The 18,005-nt window shown below is 38.9% G+C and overlaps 1 protein-coding gene across 34 annotated transcripts in view; it reads left to right on the top strand.

The window, feature by feature from the left end:
- Positions 1-1,932: 1,932 nt before the first annotated feature.
- The window catches only part of MP (Transcriptional factor B3 family protein / auxin-responsive factor AUX/IAA-like protein), a 29,268-nt gene continuing 13,195 nt past the window's right edge, over positions 1,933-18,005 (top strand). For 2 of the 34 annotated variants that reach the window (XR_016040479.1, XR_016040480.1), the window contains exons 1-9: positions 1,933-2,154; positions 5,258-5,370; positions 5,827-5,925; positions 6,298-6,354; positions 6,707-6,889; positions 7,037-7,121; positions 7,533-7,623; positions 14,033-14,197; positions 14,296-14,408. Coding sequence is in view for 26 of the 34 variants with exons in the window: in XM_088846368.1 (XP_088702494.1) it covers positions 2,052-2,154; positions 5,258-5,370; positions 5,827-5,925; positions 6,298-6,354; positions 6,707-6,889; positions 7,037-7,121; positions 7,533-7,623; positions 14,033-14,197; positions 14,296-14,418 (1,019 nt within the window). In the remaining 8 variants the exon portion in view is untranslated. Of the gene's footprint in view, positions 2,155-5,257; positions 5,371-5,826; positions 6,073-6,297; positions 6,355-6,706; positions 6,890-7,036; positions 7,122-7,532; positions 7,624-13,082; positions 13,461-14,032; positions 14,198-14,295; positions 14,419-18,005 lie in introns of those variants that run through there. The other 32 variants (XR_016040481.1, XM_088846396.1, XM_088846368.1 and 29 more) reach the window with 24 other exon arrangements.

Below are 18,005 nucleotides of genomic sequence, written 5' to 3' on the forward strand. Positions count from 1 at the left end.
TTGAAACTTCTTTTACGTTGGGAAAATGTTATAATTATAGAAAGATATTTGGCAAATGTTATAGCTTGGAGCCGAAAAGAATTAATTGGCCTATTAAAACTTAGAGTGTTGTTTCAAGATTTTAGAGATATTGTTTCATCTTTAAATGCTGATATGTAATATTGCTTTCGTGAGGCGAATGACGAAGCAGATGACTAGGCTATAGATAGAGTTTATTCCCCTTATTTGATAGCTAATTTCTTCTAATAATTTTGCTTTGATTTCTTAGTGTATACCTTGTATCTTGTAAGTGTCTTTTGATTTAATGGAAAGTTTGGGTTGACGTTAAAATAAAAATAAAAATCAATGGTTGTCCCTTTTTGGTAAAAGAGAAAAAGGTGATGACAATGAGTTGTAACTTCCGAAATGGAAGAAATAGGTTCCGTGTGGGTTACTTAAAGCAGCTAAGTGCGACCCATTAAAGAAACCAAGTTGTCATGTCACGAAAGCGAAAAAAATGAGGGTGCTCTACTCCCTTGGCATTATGAAAGCCCATGAATGCTGATGGACGCGGCCCCCACCTGGGACTCGAGGGGCAAACCCGATTTGCATCTGGATATGGGTTTAAAAATTGGATTTAGGGGTTTGGTCAGGGTCCAATCAGGTTTGATGGGGTTCGGGTCCATTAATATTCATTGGGTCTCAATTTATAAAATGTATTCTAATATAATTAAATATAAAAATATTTTAATTTTTCAATCGGATCCCAATCTGGATTCAGAACCGAGTCCCATATCAGTTTTTCGGGTCCAGATCTGGCTAGACCCGACTCGGATCTGTTGCCCGTCCTAATTGAGGGGTTTGGAAAATAAGACCTATTAAACAAACTCGATCCAACACACGTAGGAAATCAAATTCTAATATTCTCCTCCTAATGAAAAACCAAAACACCGAAAAAGAGAAAAAATAAAATAAAGATAATAATAATAAAAAAAAAACCAAACCAAGTTTGTCTTAGCCCACGCCTGGTCTGACCCTACCCTTTACTCGGGCTACTGCGTCCTCGGACCTCGGTCGCCCCCACTTCTCGCAAAGTTCAAAACTCTGTTACGTCTGTCCACCCTCACCTGCATTTATAGTTTGAACTCCCCCCACTCTCTCTCGCTAAGTCCTTTCCCGCTCTTTTGTCGAAGCCCTCTCCCTACCTTTGTAAAAACCCTGTCATTTTCCGTGCAGTCTGAATTCCGTGTAGCTTTCATCCTCTCTCTCTGCGTTCATTAAAGCTGCTGCGCCCATTACACTTGAAACTTACCCATTTTGTTCCCCTGACTGAAGAGAGAGAGAGAAAGAGGATTTCCCCTTGTGGAAAAATCATGACTTTGTAGCGAAAGGTCGGTTTCGCCTTCTGCAAAAAGGCCTCTGCTTTTCTCTCTCTAGAGTACATAATCCCCCCGGGTCGCGTGCCCCCCCTCTTTCTCTCTCTACAGAGTGAGAAATTATACTTCCTAATGAATAATACAATACCCGCTATATATTTTTCGGTTAAAGGATGGGACTGATATATCTATAGAGAGAAAGTTTGTTGGGTTTTTCTGGTTTTTGTCTTGTGGGTTTTTGAAATGGTCCACGAAATGGGTTTTTAATGGGGGATGGAGTCCTCTTGCTTTTCCTTCTCTGGGCTCCTGCCTTGGCACAAACAAACAAGGGTTTGTTAGAGAGAGAGAAGTGGGGGTCTATTTGAGGACATGATGCTTCTGGACTAATGAAGTTGTCGGTTTGCAGGGTGTGGACGCTCTTCATGAGGCCATGAGAGAGAGAGAGAGAGAGAGAGAGAGAGAGAGAGAGAGAGAGAGAGAGAGAGAGAGAGAGAGAGAGAGAGAGAGAGAGAGAGAGAGAGAGAGAGATGATCTTTTGATTTTGGGGTTTTAAGTATTGTCTTGGAATTCGAAAGAAGGGAATGTTTGATTTGTAGAGAGATGGGACAATAAGAGGTTGGTTTGGTTAAATGGGCATATATCTTCTGCGCTGTTGGGCATTTTCTCTGGTTTTCGGGTGGAGACGTGCTTCAAAATATGCTTTCTTCAGTTTTAGAAGGGATCAAATTTGGAGGAAAGATGAATGGGGAGGGAGTAATTGAGCAAATGAAGCTTCTTGGAGATGGAGAAAATCAATCAGGTTAGAGATTGGACATCATGTATCCTAATTTTCTGTCAAATTTGTGTTTAAATGTGTAATACACTTGGTTTTCCATAGTTTTAGTTTCATTTACTTGGATTTAAGCTTAGCAGTTTTTCTACCATTTTAACTATGCTTCTTGTCTTCCCAAGTTATGTATGTGATGGAGCATACATGCATACATACACATGCACACACATCAAACAGTAGAGCTAGCTTCCACTTGATGAAGGCATCATTAGAATTAGCATGTACGTGGGTTGTTTTTTCATTGCCACTTCTCTCCCAAGACATCTATTTGTATGTAGTTTTACATATATGCATGCATGCATACGTACATACACACATACATATATACTGGTCTTCAGGGACTCGGACCCGGTCGAGTTACAGGGTGGCTTAGGAGAGTTACAGTGGCGAACTTGCCCCTGTCAAAATTATTAAAAGGCCATAACTTTTGTTAAACGATATTAAATTTATGATTCAGAAATATATTTATACATGATTTATATATGGTTGTAATGATGACTTGGTAACTTTTCTTAAATTTTCTTATTACATGCTCCAATTCCTAATTTTTTTCTTTTTTGTTTTTTTGAAATATTTTAAGTTATAAATCAAGATTTTCAATAATCAATCTTATATATACTTATTTGGACTTCTATACATTTTTGATGATTTATATTTAATTATTTTACTTTTTCCTTTTTTTTTTTTTTACTATTGATTAAATATTTTACTTTTTCCTTTTTTTTTTTTTTTACTATTGATTAAATATTTTACTTTTTTTTTGAATTTTTCGGCATTTTTAATAATTTACAGGACTAGGCCAAGTTACTCAGTTTGGGCCATAGCCATACATACATACAGCCATGTGCATGCGCATGCTCATACACATCTCTTAAATGCCCTTCTCTGTTCAATCTTTTTTTATATATTAGTGATGTTTTTCTAGTGTCTAGAAAATAAAATAAAATAGGTGTTTTATAAACTGGACCAGAGGTTGAACAGGAGGAATGGCTTGTATGGTCTTTTTCTATATAGAATGCAACTGTTGGTTTGAATCAATCTAACCATGATGGTAGCACAAACTTAAATATTTAGTATAATAAAAACGAAAAAAGAAATTCCATTGGGAAAATATCCTTGAGTAAAATAAAAAAGACAATAAATTTTCTTCCTCAAATAGAATCTACAGCATAGACACAATGAATTTGGCTAAATCATCAACTAGGCCTAAACAAGAGATAGCTTTGAAATGCTTATTAACTAAATAAACTTATTTTCTGGCATGCACTCTAGTATTGGTAAGTCAATATTGGCAACTTACCCAAAAAAAAAAAAAGTCAATATTGGCCAAATTTGGCATATGCTCCTCAGCAATCCCATTTGGAAGAAGTTCATAGAATTTGGTAATATCTTAAAGTGAATTACATACTTTAGGAATTAGGACCATGGAGAAACATAGTCCTTATTGTCTTTGTCATCCATCGAGATCATAGTCATCAAGACCGGATCGAACCGGCAGTCTACCCAGTCCATGGCCATTTTGGTCCACAGTAAAAATTGAGTTTGGTAAAAAAACCAGTCAAAACCAGTGTTTTACCGGTTTCGACCGCTTCAATTGGCCAAACAAAGTGGACAACTTTCATTTTCTAATAAACTGCATATTTTTAAATTATTATTCATGTTTTTCCTTAATAATTTTAAATCTGGTCAAACTTGTTTGAGCGATGGTCGGACCGACTTTGATTGCACCAGACTTCTCATCGTTCAATGATCGCTCCAATCTTGATAACACTCGTTGGTAGTGACCTATTAATACAAAAGAACGAGAAGCCTTTGAGAAGTATCCAATAGAAGTGGAATATAGCAAAATGTTGTACTCGAGTCCCGAGCTTATCTAGTTGAAAACATTTAGGAGCAACATTGGATTTAGTTTCCAACTTTCCATGGACATGGACTATGATAATCATGTTGCTACCCATAAAGTCTCCAATCTATTCTTGACTTCTTTCATTAGAGGACGTAACATTGTTTATTTTTGTTGGGTAGTTAGCCAGGAGTAGAGCTTTTAGTGTTGTGCTGCAGCCATCAATGCCTAAACACCAAGCCAAGGACCAAAACTAAAAAAGCGAAATCACGTCAAGGCCCTTATCATTTTCCCAAAGAAACTGTTGTTGCCAAATAAATATGCATCAATTTGCAAATTTATAGAAGTTGGGCATGCTTAATATCTATGTTTTAGCTTGCAGTGGAGCTTTCAAGTATTTATTGTACCATGGGTGCTGTTTAATCATATAAGTATATATAATACATGATATACTGAGTGTAGGTCTACCCATGCATATTTTTAAAATGATATATAATGAAAATGGCAAATATGAAATTGTGTGGGGGCTTTTGGTTACTTTGAACCCAAACATCTTCAGGATGCTTTAACAAACTAAAAAGATTTGTGTAAATGAAAATATGAAATTATGGGCTTCAATTCGTCAATCCTTTCATTATAGTTATTCTGTATGTTAAATCATAATTTATTAAAAACAATGTCATTATAAGATGCATGCATCTATGGAGGAGTTCAACTTGTAGGTCCTTCATTTTCTTTTCTTTTTTTTATTTTATTTTATTTTATTATCATGTTTAGTGGAGTACTGTTTATTGGGTTATTGATTCTTGAGGAGTCACCAGTGCAGCATGGAAAATACTCTCAGCAAAGAACCTGATGCATTTATAGTGGTGTATTTTCTGTTACAGGCTTCATATGTTTGTAATTTTTCATGTATAGATTTCTACTTCATGATATGTTTCCTATCTAATATAAATTCCTAAATATCTTCCATCTCATGATTATGTATGTTAAGATCAAAATTGGTAATTGACAAGACATATTAGGGAGGATGTTCAGAATAGTCACAGAAGTAGTAATGTTCTCGTTAAGAACAACAAATTCGAGCTCTTTTTCATCAATTTCTCTGTATATTCATGATAATATAAACAACGAATTGCCGAGATATTAATAATTAAACTTTTGAAAATCCCATATTTGTTTAGCTATCCATGGAACATTATTTTATATTTTTGCTTTTCTTGTGTACAGGGACTAGAAAGACCATTGATTCTGTAATTTGGCATGCTTGCGCCGGACCACTTGTTTCTTTACCTCGAGTTGGAAGTCTTGTTTACTACTTCCCTCAAGGACACAGTGAACAGGTTAGCTATATGTTTCTTGTGTAGTTGTGTATCATCTTGTATGTAGTAATTATGTCATGAAGTCTATATTTCTTTGGTAACCAACAAGATCATCAGGTTAATGGATTTTGATTTTTTTTTTTTTTCCTTTTTTTGTCCCCCCCCCCTCATGTGCACTTTGTGAAGTCAACTGTACAAATATATGGACATATATCTCAACTGAACTTACATACAGGGAAAATATACATGGAATAAATAAATGATTAATGAGAGAATTAGTTAATTGATTGACTTCTTAGTAAGGCACTGAGGCTATTACTCTCTTCTAAGTCTGTGAACTTTTCTAGATAATTGCATGCAAAGGATTAGTCTCTTCTAAGTCTGTGAACTTTTCTAGATAATTGCATGCACTCATATTTGATTTCATGTTTTTCCTACTTTTTTTGCTCATAATTTTTTGATATGCTTGTGAAATAGGTCGCTGTATCAACACAAAGGATTTCCACGTCGCATTTTACAAACTATCTGGGTCTCTCCTCACAGCTATCGTGTCAAGTTTGTGATGTCACATTACATGTATGCATGATGTTGTGTTGGTTCTACAGGGCTTCTTTTATTTTGCCTCTAGACAGGGGAAGTATGCTAATGAATTATGGAAAAACTGTGGAAAGGTCCTCACTGTCCGATTAAATGGTGGATGTTGATGGAGAGTAGGGATCCAAGGTACAAGATATGACCCCAAAGTGGGTTTCAACTCCCGCTGTCACCATTCATCATTTAATTTGAGAGTCGTGAGTCGTGACCGAACTGGACTTGTGGTTTTCCATATCCATCATTCTTATAGTAGAATTACGAAAGTCTTTCAACGTTGAAGTTTTTGCAACTGGATTCCTTTTTGTTCGAGGAGTTAGTGAATGCTCCTTATTGCTTGCATATATGGATCCTCAGGCAGACAAAGATACAGATGAGGTATATGCACAAATGACTCTTCAGCCAGTGAAAAGTGTAAGCAGCACCCATGATATTTCAAATTTTGAAATGAAGCTTTCTAAAATGGCATTTATTCTTGGGCAATGTATCAAAACAGTTCCTGGACCACCTGCTTTAGTTGAAGGTTTTTGAGAAACATGGAATCTCAAACTAGTGCCTACACTAGTAAATTTGTTACCCTAGCTGTCAGGATAATTGAGCGTATTTGAGTAAGATGCTAATATGGCCATTTAAAAAGAAAATGAGATCTTATGCACTTTTTGAGATTCCAAATTTATGGAGCAATTGCATGGTTTACACAGGTGTTGCAGGCACTGTATTGATGTTTTTCTTTTTAACTTTTCGGTAATGGGGAAATATTTTATAGGGGTGTATGGTGACACTGCTTCCATGTCAGGAAATGGATTTATTTTCTGTGCCAGATTTTGGACAAAAGCAAAGTAAGCATCCATCAGAGTTCTTCTGTAAGACTTTGACAGCAAGTGATACAAGCACTCATGGTGGTTTCTCAGTGCCTCGTAGGGCTGCCGAGAAACTATTTCCTCCACTGGTACATCTTATAATTGAGTAATAGTGTTAATGTTTGAACTTCTAAGGGGCGAAAGCTTCTTGAATTGGAAAACTTGAGGCTTCAAACACTTTGTTTTTCATGTTGAATAATCGGCCTTAACTCCATTCTCTCTTTTTTTTTTTTCAGGATTTCACCATGCAGCCACCAGCTCAGGAGATTGTGGCTAGAGATTTACATGATAACTTGTGGACATTCCGGCACATTTACAGGGGTAGGGTTTTGGTCCATTGATGATAAATTGTTCTGAATTTTATTAATATTTTAAGTTTGTGACATCATTCGTCCAAAGAGTTAAATGGATTGGGGCTGCAGCTTTCATTTCTTGTCAACCATAGCTCTGTTAAGTGAAAATAAACTATCATCCAATGGATCCCCAAAAATGGTATTCCATTGTGGTCATCAATGTCCAATCAAATGGATGGTGATGGAGGGGGAGTGGGACCCAAGATATCCTCCATCATTTGATTGGAAGCTAATGACCTCAACAGATCTTGGTTTTGCAAAGTTTATTTGATGGTATTGTACTTTCTATTCTGTTAAAGGGACAAAGTTTCAATTAGTCATGTGAAGTTTATGTGCTTTTTGATTAATCTACACAATTTTCTAATTCACCTTTTTTCAGGACAGCCAAAACGTCACCTTCTAACTACTGGTTGGAGTTTGTTTGTTGGTGCAAAAAGGCTTAAGGCTGGTGATTCTGTTTTGTTCATCAGGTGTTACATGTCACATATCTGATTGGTTCCAAATTTTTATTTTCTTTTGTTTTTTAAACCAAAAACTGAATTATTAATTTGTCAATTGTTTAAATTGATTAGAAATGAATGATTGGAAATGATTGTGGGCTAACATGATTGATGTACAGGCTCATATACTTGTCTTCTGTGTCCATTTATGAAGTTACCAAACATAGAAAATTGATCAGTCAATGCTATCTGAGTCTCATAGTCCTATTACAAAATGGAGATAATTTTAGTAACTAAGAAATTTGAGAAAATATGTAAACAAGAGATCAATATCATTATTTTGGTAGAAAATTTGGGGAATGCCTGTATCACTTGAAATGAACCTGTTGAACATGGTATAGAAGAAACTTAAGTAAGACTAGGGTTTATAGTGCTATCACTTGACTTATCTATGAACGCTTATGTGATATTAAATAAATAATAACATATTTTCCCGAGTGAGGTTTGTATAAGGTGTCAACCTTATACTATTGAAGTAAGGTGCACCTCAAAATTATGTCGAGAATGCAGTTTCGGTGCTGCAAAGCCTTGCAATGATATGAAAATCTATTGTTGCTCCCAATTATGAAATTTAAAGTTCCAGAAGTGGTGACGATCATGCAGATCTCTAAACACTTGAAAATCTTCAAAATAGACGGTCCGGATAATGTGTTAGAAGATGAACTAAGGGCTAGAAATCCCCATTTTTAATGTCTATGAATCTCAATGTCAAGATGATCGATTTGAGGGTTTTCCAGCATATGAATAACCTTCTCTAGTGGGTTCTTTAGGTGCACCTTACTTGTACAGTATAAGGTTGACACCTTATATAAATTTTTTCTTATTTTCCCTACTGAAAATGATGGATGATTGCTATTGTACTAGTATAAATTTAATAGTGACTATATACTCTTTGTTAATACAGTCATATGTAATTAAGATTAATCTCAGCATCCTTGGTACATGTTTAATGCGAAGTACTTACAATATAGGGCTTTTTAAGAGAAAAACCTCATAAGAATCTTCTTTTAAGAAATAAACTCTTTGGTAATACAGTCATATGTAATTAAGATTGATCTCAGCTTCCTTGGTACAGTTCAAATGCGAAGTACTTACAATATAGGGCTTTTTAAGAGAAAAGCCTCATAAGAATTTTCTTTTAAGAAATAAGATCTCATAGGATTTTGTTTTTGACTTTGGCCCTCCCACTTTTATAGAGGGGTAAATAGACTGATTTCCCCCTCTTTTTAAAACAAAATCTTAAAGCTTCTTATCTCTCACTTTTTTCTCATGGTTTTCTTCCCTCCTCTCAGAATCCACTGCATTCTTCCCTTCTCTCACATTCGCTCCCTAAAGTATGTGAGAAGAGGCAATACTGGGGTTGGGTTTGCTGGTGAGAGAAAGTGAGTGGAGGTAAAAATGAGATTTGGGTTTCTAGAGAGAGAATATGAGAGGAGGGAAGAATGAAGTTGGGTTTCTAGAGAGGATGTAATTGGAGGCAAAAATGAGATTAGATATATAGGGAGCGAGTATGAAGATGAGAATAGAATTGGATTGGGTTTTTAGAGAGAGAATGTGATAATGGAAAAGAAAATGTTAGGTATTTAGAGGAGAATGTGAGAAGTCAAAATAATGAGCTTGGTTTTTAGAGGGAGAATTTGTGAGAGAGAAGAGCTTAAAAATCACATTTTTAGAGAGAGAGATAATGGGGTGGGAAGACACTACGAGACAAAAATTAGTAAAATGATAAAATAGTCAACATAAAGTTTTAGGAAGCATTACCTCCCTTACTTTGGATAATGTTTACTTCACATAGGATTTTAAAACTTGTTGAAGCTGGCTCGGACTTTGTTGAGTTACTCAGACCTAGAAAAGTTGCTGGGTTTGAGTGAAAACCCTTGGGTATAGTCCCTCGAGTTTTCTTGTAATTCTTTTAAAGACTCCGCCATGTTTGAGTTAGGCTTGGCCAATTCTAGCGTTTTGACTCGGACTCGGGCCCTGTGCTTTTCCAGGCCCGAATACAAGTTTAAAAACATTGCTTTTGCAAGTAAGCCAGGTCTCTGTCTCCATCTTGAACACTTTGTTGTAGGTGCATCATATGTTTCCTTGAGGCACATGCTCTAGTATACAACTCATGTTTCTAGTAGCCTAGACTATGTTTTGCTGCTTAGTTCTTGTAGTTTGTGACACAAAAGGTGTTATGCTTAGGGAAAGTATGTGTTGGATATGGTGATATGCAAAATCAGCCACATAAGGAAATCCCAAATTATGTGGGATCGGAATTAATATTGGTAAGTTTCTTAAAGAAAACAGAAATCCAAAAAGATTAGGACTCTTAAGTATATCTCTTGATTCTTGAGACATATGCAAGTAATATCCATGGGGAAGTTTTCTATTTTGTCTTGATTCCTAACCTTACATATATGGGATGAAAAAGGAAATATTATATGCGCCGCTATTTGGGTTACCATATGGGAAAGTTGGCTTCCTCTAGAGAGAGGGAGGTAGGAGCCTGCTCTGCATGAGAGGCAAGACCTCCCTTTAGAGAGAAGAGAGCTTCCTATAGAGAAAAACATTACGATGTTCCTCCTGCAGAGTGAGAGGCGGGTTTCTTATAGAGAAGCGGTTCCCATGGAGATTTTGGATGGTTTCCCTTTTTAGTTAGAGAAAGTCTCGATTGCTCTGAGGGATCTCTTCCTGAACAGTGGTTTAACTGTGGAATAGAGATGAGTCTCTTCTTAGATAGTAGTTTACTTGTGGAATAGGGATGAGAAATCGGCGGATGGTGCCAGTCGGGAGCATGTGTTTAAAAGGGCTTGCTCGACTAGGTTTTGTCGGGGTTAAAGAGGTAGCTCTATGTCTCAAATTTTTTTATGTAACTTTCATTGGTATAGTGGATTTTAGTTTGCCAGGCTCGTGATATAGCCGCTTAAATCTTTGTATTCTTGTGGCCTGCGTGTTTCATACTTTATTTCTCATATTATGGCTCGTACTCTCACCTATTTTGTTTCTAGCTAGATAAGTACATGATCTTGATGGTATCTAACTTTTGAGAATCCTGCTTCCGCATCTAAGGGGGCTATTAAATCCTAACAAGTGGTATCACAACACATGGTTCCGTACAAGGCTAGTGTTTGTGCATTCGGTTGAAGAAAAGCACATGGCAAAGTATGCGAGTGTTTCATTTGACGTAGAGAAATATGATGGCAAGCACTTTTTTTCAGCAAGGCAGCAAGAATGATGAAGGATTTTATTTGACAAAAGATGATGAATTCATAAAGCTAGCCATTGGATGTTGGCATGGTGAGCAAGTGATTTTGATATCAAGGTGGAGATTGTTGAATCATCACCATCATTTTAACCTTTTCCCAATTAATTGGACTCGGCTATATGATCTACTTTGTTAAAGGCCATATCCTCAGTGAGGCCATAAGTCTCCATATCTTTTCGAACTACTTCCAACCACGTTCTTTACAATCCTTCTGCTTGAACTAACTCGCACCACCTTTCAGGTGTTGTACTTGGTTGGTGCTACACATGGCCAGCCCACCTAAGTTTACTCTCTCTCATTTTATTGCCTATTGGTGCCACGCCTAAATTCTCTCCAATAGATTCATTCCGAATGCTATCCATTATTATCTTGCCACTCATCCATCTCAACATCCTCATCTCTGCTACACCCATTGTATGGGTATCTTGTTTTTTATCTGCCCAACATTCATGCCCATAGAGCAAAGATGGTCTCACCGTTGTCCTATAGAATTTGCCCTTCAGCCTCATTGGTATGCGGGGATCGCATAAAATTCCAGTTGCACATCTTCATTTTACCCACCTAGCTTTAATTCTGTTTTTGACGTCTTCTTTGATATCTCAATTTTTCTGGATTATCGACCCAAGATATCGAAAATGCTGTCTTTTTTGTACTTCCCGGCTGTCAATCTTGACTACTTCCTCGTCTCTACTCATATTATTACTAAACTTGTATTCCATATACTCTGTCTTAGTCCGACGAATTTTAAAACTTTTGGATTCTAGAGCATCCCTCCAAAGTTCTAACTTTGTGTTGACGCCATTTTGGGTCTCATCAATCAAAACTATGTCATTTGTTAACAACATGCATTACGATACCTCATCTTGTAGGTGCCTAGTTAAGTCGTCTTTAACTAAGACAAAGAGGTATGGGCTCAATGCTGACCCTTGATGTAGATCTATTGTCATTGAAAACTCACTCGTCTCTCCATTAGTTGTTTGTACACTAGTTAGCTCCCTCCTACCTATCTCTCACCAAGTCGATGTAGTGCTTAGATTGTTGAATATGGTGATATAAACAATCACCCACATAAGGAAATCCCATATCATGTGGGATTGAAATTGATATTGATAAGTTTCCTAAAGAAAATAGAAATCCAAAAAGATTAGGACTCATAGGTATATCTCTTGATTCTTAAGATATATGTAACATATTTAAAACATATGTATCTATGAGAAGTTTCCTATTTAGTCTGGATTCCTAACCTTATATATATGGGATGAAAGAGAAAATATTATGTGTGTCCTATTTGGGTCAACATATGGGAAAGATAGCTTCCTCGAGGGAGAGAGAGAGGTAGGAGCCTCCAGTGCATGAGAGGCAAGGCCTCCCTTCTAAGAGAAGAAAACTTCTTATGGAGACAAGGCCTCCCTTAAGAGAAAAGTGAGTTTCTTATAAAGAGAAATACTGTGGTGTGCCTCCTGCAAAGTGAGAGACTGGTTTCTTTTATATATATATATATATATATATATATATATAGAGAGAGAGAGAGAGAGAGAGAGAGAGAGAGAGAGAGAGAGAGAGAGAGAGAGAGAGAGAGAGAGAGAGAGAGAGAGGGAGATGTAATTCGTTTACAATGTGTAATGAAATGGTTGTTGTTTCTCAAAGAAAAAGAAGCTGATTTCTTATAGAGAAACGATTCCCATGGAGAGTTTGGGTTTCTCCTTTTAGTTAGAGAAAGTCTTGATTGCTCTCAAGGATCTCTTTTGGAACTGTGGTTTAGCTATGGAATAAAGATGGGTCTCTTCCTAGCCAGTAGTTTAGCAGTGTAATGGAGATGAGAGATCGACGGATGGTGCCAGTTGGTGAGAGTGGATCTAAAAGGGTTTGCTCGACTAAGTTTTGTTGAGGGTTAAATAGGTAGCTCTTTGTCCCAAAATGTTTTATGTAACTTTTTTTGGTATAGTGGATTTCAGTTTGTCATGCCCGCAGGGATCGGCTACATGAATCTTGATCCCCCATTCTGTTTTATTAAAGGCCATACTCTCAATGAAACCATATGTCATAAGTCCCCATATCTTTTCGGACTACTTCTAATCATGTCCTTTTGGGCCTACCCCTTGCCCTTTTCACTTGTTCCACTTGAACTAACTCGTACCTCCTAGCATGTGTTGTAATTGGTCGGCTCCACACATGACCCTCCCACCTAAGTCTACTCTCTCTCATCTTATCTCCTATTGGTGCCACACCTAAATTCTCTCGAATGCATTAATTTTAAATTCTATCCCTTCTTGTCTTGCCATTCATCCATCTCAATGGACCATGTAAATACTTGCGTTATTGTGGAGTGTGTGTTTCATGTTTTATTTCTTGTAATATGGCTCGTACTCTCGCCTATTTTGTTTCTAGCTGGATAAGTACATGATCTTTGTGGAACCCAACTTTTGGGATTCTTGTTTCCGCATCTACGAGGGTTATTAAATCCTAACAATATGCTTTGATAAACTTGACTGCAGAAACCTGACGTCCATTGGATTCATTACCAGCCAATGAAAGAATGGACATTGATGGAGAGAGGGTGGGGCCCACCACTTTGGTCATGTTGTTTCTAGTGGATACTACTCTCTTTCCATCAAATTCATATGTTGGTGATGGCCACTATGGATTATGTGTATACCAAAATCCATTAGGTTCTAGTGTATTTCCTGCTGGACACATCACAACTTTAATATGAATAAGGTTTCAAAAAACGCTAGGCGACCTGCCTGGCGCCCAGTGCCTAATGCCTAGGCAGGCGCCTAGGCGGGCATCCCGTAATTTAAAAAAAAACAAAAAACGCCTGACCCACCTGGCCTGCTTGAGCGCCTACCCAGGTACATCCGCCTGGGTGCCCACCTAGCCCGCCAAGGCGCCCGCTTAGCCCGCCTGGGCGCCCGCTTTGGCACCCACTCAGGTACATCTGCCCGTGTAGGGTCGCCTGGGTCTAGGCGGGCGGATTTTTGGTCCAGGCTGCCTAGGCGTCAGGCGGATCGTTTTTTAAAACATTGAATATGAATGCATAGCTAAGAGTATATCCTTTAATGTTGCTGTGTTATTTTTAATGTTAAAGTTGTTGCATCTATTTAACTAGAACCATCTCACTTTATAAAGGGATGAAAAATCACATCTTTGCTTGGGTGTTCGGCGTGAAAGGCATCAACAAACAATATTGTCATCTTCTGTTCTATCTGTTGATAGCATGCACATTGGAGTTCTTGCTGCTGCTGCCCAAGCTGCTACATATCATAGCCCATTCACTGTCTTCTATAACCCCAGGTATGCTTTAGATCTCTCTCTCTCTCTCTCTCTCTCTCTCTCTCTTTCTAGTTTACGTGTCTTGGATTATTTTATTCTACCCTTTCATATTTGTTCAGAGCAAGCCCTTCTGAGTTTGTTGTTCCATTAGCCAAAGTGCACAAAGCTGTATATGGCAGACATACTTCCATTGGAATGAGATTTGGCATGATGTTTGAAACGGAGGAGTCAGGTAAACGCAGGTATTTTCATAAAACTATATTTTTCTGAAATCAATGATGTTTGGTTGTATGGGGCTTTTTATTTATTCCATGCTATGTGCCTTAAATAAGTTGAATGCATGGGAAAGTGGAGACTTATTCTTTGGGTATATCTTTTAATAATTCGAGACTCACCATTAGGATTTATTTGTTGGAGGAAAGTATCTCCTTTTACTTTGTGACACACTAGCTTATAAATTTTCAGCTAGATGCTAGCATCCCATCATGTCTCATTTTGACATTTGGTGCCTCTACTCTTTAATACTTATTGTTTGTGATTTCAATCTAAGTGAAAAACACGAATGTACACACCTTTTGGGATCTGATTGCTTTGGGGCTACAGTTCAAGGTTATGTATTTAGAGTTGTTCACATGTCACTCTACATAATGCTATTAGTTTCTATATATGTTGATTTACTTGATGGCATGCATTATGCAAAAGGGACTGACCTGGGATTAAGAAGACTCTTAACCTTGATGTTTATGGCCATGATCCTATATTGTCTAGGACCGTCTCTCTTTCCTTTAATTTTCCATTTATGTATTAGATTTCAATAAAAATATTTCATCAGTATTTTATTATATTGTTCATTTAAGGTTCTAATGGCATAATATACACACTGGCACTTTCATATACAAACAAACATAGTTACATGTATGTGTGAGTCTGCGTGCTTGCACAAACGTGTGTGTTAGAATGAATGAGCATATTGTTTCATGTATATGTGGCTGGTCGGGCCTCGATTTACCTTGCTTGGGCTCCCTTGAGGACTCGGGCTCGATGAACCCCCTCTCGGACAACCACTCGACCCGTGCGCTCGTGTGCGCCCTGCGATTGTTCGAGAAAGGATTCCTTCGACCGGGTCACCCATATCAGGCCGACCTGGGACGACGGGAAATCAAGCCCAACCAACTGGCGACTCCATTGGGGATGGTGAGGGTTTAGGTAAGGCCAATAGGAGGTGGTTTTTGGGTGGCTTTTGGTGGTCTTTGGATTAATAGTTGAGGTTTAATGGGGGAGGTAATCCCAACAACATCAGTACCTGAGCTATAAAATTATGGCGTGACTCACCGGGGTGGTGGATCAGGTTGGTGAAGCTCATTGTGAGGACGAGGTAAGGCGATTGATGCTCTCATGGTTTATGAGCCATCGGGGTTCATGAAATGATGGGAACCATCCATTAGATAACTGATGGGCTCATTTGTACTTATGCATGTTCGAAGATCACGCAAGGATGCGCCTTCACTGGGGATTGAGCCTGTTAAGGATAAGGGTATCCTTTCAAGATGTTCTTCTCAGGTAAATGAGAATATGACAGGTGAGATGGTGGTCAGGCAAGGGCGACCATTCAAGGGTATAAATGGTGCCTAAGGTGAGGTGAGGACTCCTTGGGGATGATGAGCGACACGATTCTGTGAGGGAGTGGTATGCTAAAGAGTTGGGATTTTGGTGGGGAGTGAGGATTTACTCTCACAGTTGATGGGGGGCTCACATGAGAGTGGTAGCCTTGTGGTGGTTGTGGATGGATCAACTCACTGGGGGAGTGGGTAGTTGAATGAGAGCGCTCAAGTAGGGGTGACCGCCTCATCGAGGGAAAGTTTGAGGTTCTTACCTTGTTTAGACCAAATAGGGGTGACCGCCTCATCGAGGGAAAGTTTGAGGTCCTCACCTTGTTTAGACCAAATAGCGGTGCTTTTAAAGTCCTCACCCGTATTGGACTGTTGAGGGAAAGTTTAAGGTCCTCACTCACTTTAGACCAAAGTAGGGGTCCTTTTAAAGTCTTCACCCATGTTGGACATGTTGAGGGAAAGTTTAAGGTCTTCACCCACTTTAGACCATAGTAGGGGTAAGTCTTCACCCATGTTAGACATAAAGAGGCTTTTAATGCCTTCACTCTCATTGGATGTGATCGAGGATCTTTTAACGTCATAATCCTTGTTGGTTTTTTGCAGGGGTCTTTAATCGTCATAACCTCTGTTGGACGAATTGAGGGGTGCTTTTAAAGTCCTCACCCTTATTGGACATAAAGAGGCTTTGAATATCTTCACTCTCATTGGACGTGTGCAGGGGGTCTTTAATTGTCATAAGCCCTGTTGGATGAGCTGAGGGGTGGTTTTTGAGTCCTCGTCCTTATCGGACATAAAGAGGCTTTTAACGTCTTCACTCTCATTGGACGTGTCGAGGATCTTTTAACGTCATAACTCTCGTTAGACATTTTGAGGGAAAGTTTAAGGTCCTCATCCACTTCAGACCGAATAGGGGTGCTTTTATAATCCTCACCCATGTTAGACGTTTTGAGGGAAAGTTTAAGGTCCTCACCCACTTTGGCCCGAATAGGGGTGCTTTTATAGTCCTCACCCCATGTTGGGCGTTTTGAGGGAAAGTTTAAGGTCCTCACCCTGTTTAGACCAAATAGGGGTGCTTTTAAAGTCCTTACCCATGTTGGATTGTTGAGGTAGGGGCACGCATGACACGAAGTGGGATCATGGGGGCACCATAAAGCGTAGGGTCCAAGGGACAACTGCAAGTTTTGTGAAGTATGTGGCTCTCTTAGGGGTGTTTGTGACATGGTTGCTCATGACAAGACTCCATGGGGGAGCTGTATAGTTTTGGGAATCCCTTTGGGTTAGTTTGACCTTTGGGACATTACATCATGTGCGGCACTTGAGGCGTCACACGTTCGAGACTAGGGTGATGGTTCCTTGGTTTGCCCTTAAATATGATTGGTTGGCGAGAAAATGGAGTATTCCATGGTCAAGGTCCCATAAGAGGGTGACAGATTGACTCATGGAGAATGCTGTGCCTTCAGGAAGAAGCGAAGGGCACTTTGGGCGATGGGAGTGTCCTATCAAATATAGTGGTATGGTTTGGTCACACAGCGAGACTGTGGTATGCCTCTAATAGGGATATTGCTACTTTGCATAAAGAGGCAGTTGCATGCTTTAAAAGTCACACAGTCAAGATTGGGGTATGCCCCCATTGGGGATGGTATTGATGTTTCTTATGAGGAGGTGGTGTGATATGAAGTAACACAGTCGAGACTGTGGTATGCCTGAGATCAATACTTTAGGATGTTGAGTTTGGAGTGATGGTGCCTCTCCACAGGGGTTATGGCCTTGCGAAGAGGTGGTGGCATGACTTAAAATCACACAGTCGGAGCTGTGGTATACCCCAATTGGGGAGAACGCCCAGTGGTGGAGTTTGGAGTGATGGTGCTTCTCCACAGGGGTTATGACCTTGCGAAGAGGTGGTGGCATGGCCTAAATACACACAGTCGGAATTGTCGTATACCCCAATTGGGGAGAATGCCCGATAGTGTTGAGTTTGGAGTGATAGTGTTCCTCCATTGGGGATATGATTTTATGGAGAGGCGATTGCATGCTTTGAGGTTACACAGATGAGACTGTGGTATGCCTCCATCGGGGATAACACTGGAAATTATGGTTAAAGCAATGGTGCTTCTTTGCTAGGGGTGTTTATGCAGAGGTGAAGGCATGGTTACAAGTCACACAGTCGAGACTGTGGTATGCCTCTTTTGGGAATATTGCTTTGTGTAAAGGGGCGGTTG

Source organism: Amborella trichopoda, chromosome 9, assembly GCF_054954075.1.
Source record: "Amborella trichopoda isolate Santa Cruz 75 chromosome 9, AtrichopodaSantaCruz75HAP2 v2.0, whole genome shotgun sequence".
In the NCBI taxonomy this organism is placed as follows: Eukaryota; Viridiplantae; Streptophyta; class Magnoliopsida; order Amborellales; family Amborellaceae; genus Amborella; species Amborella trichopoda.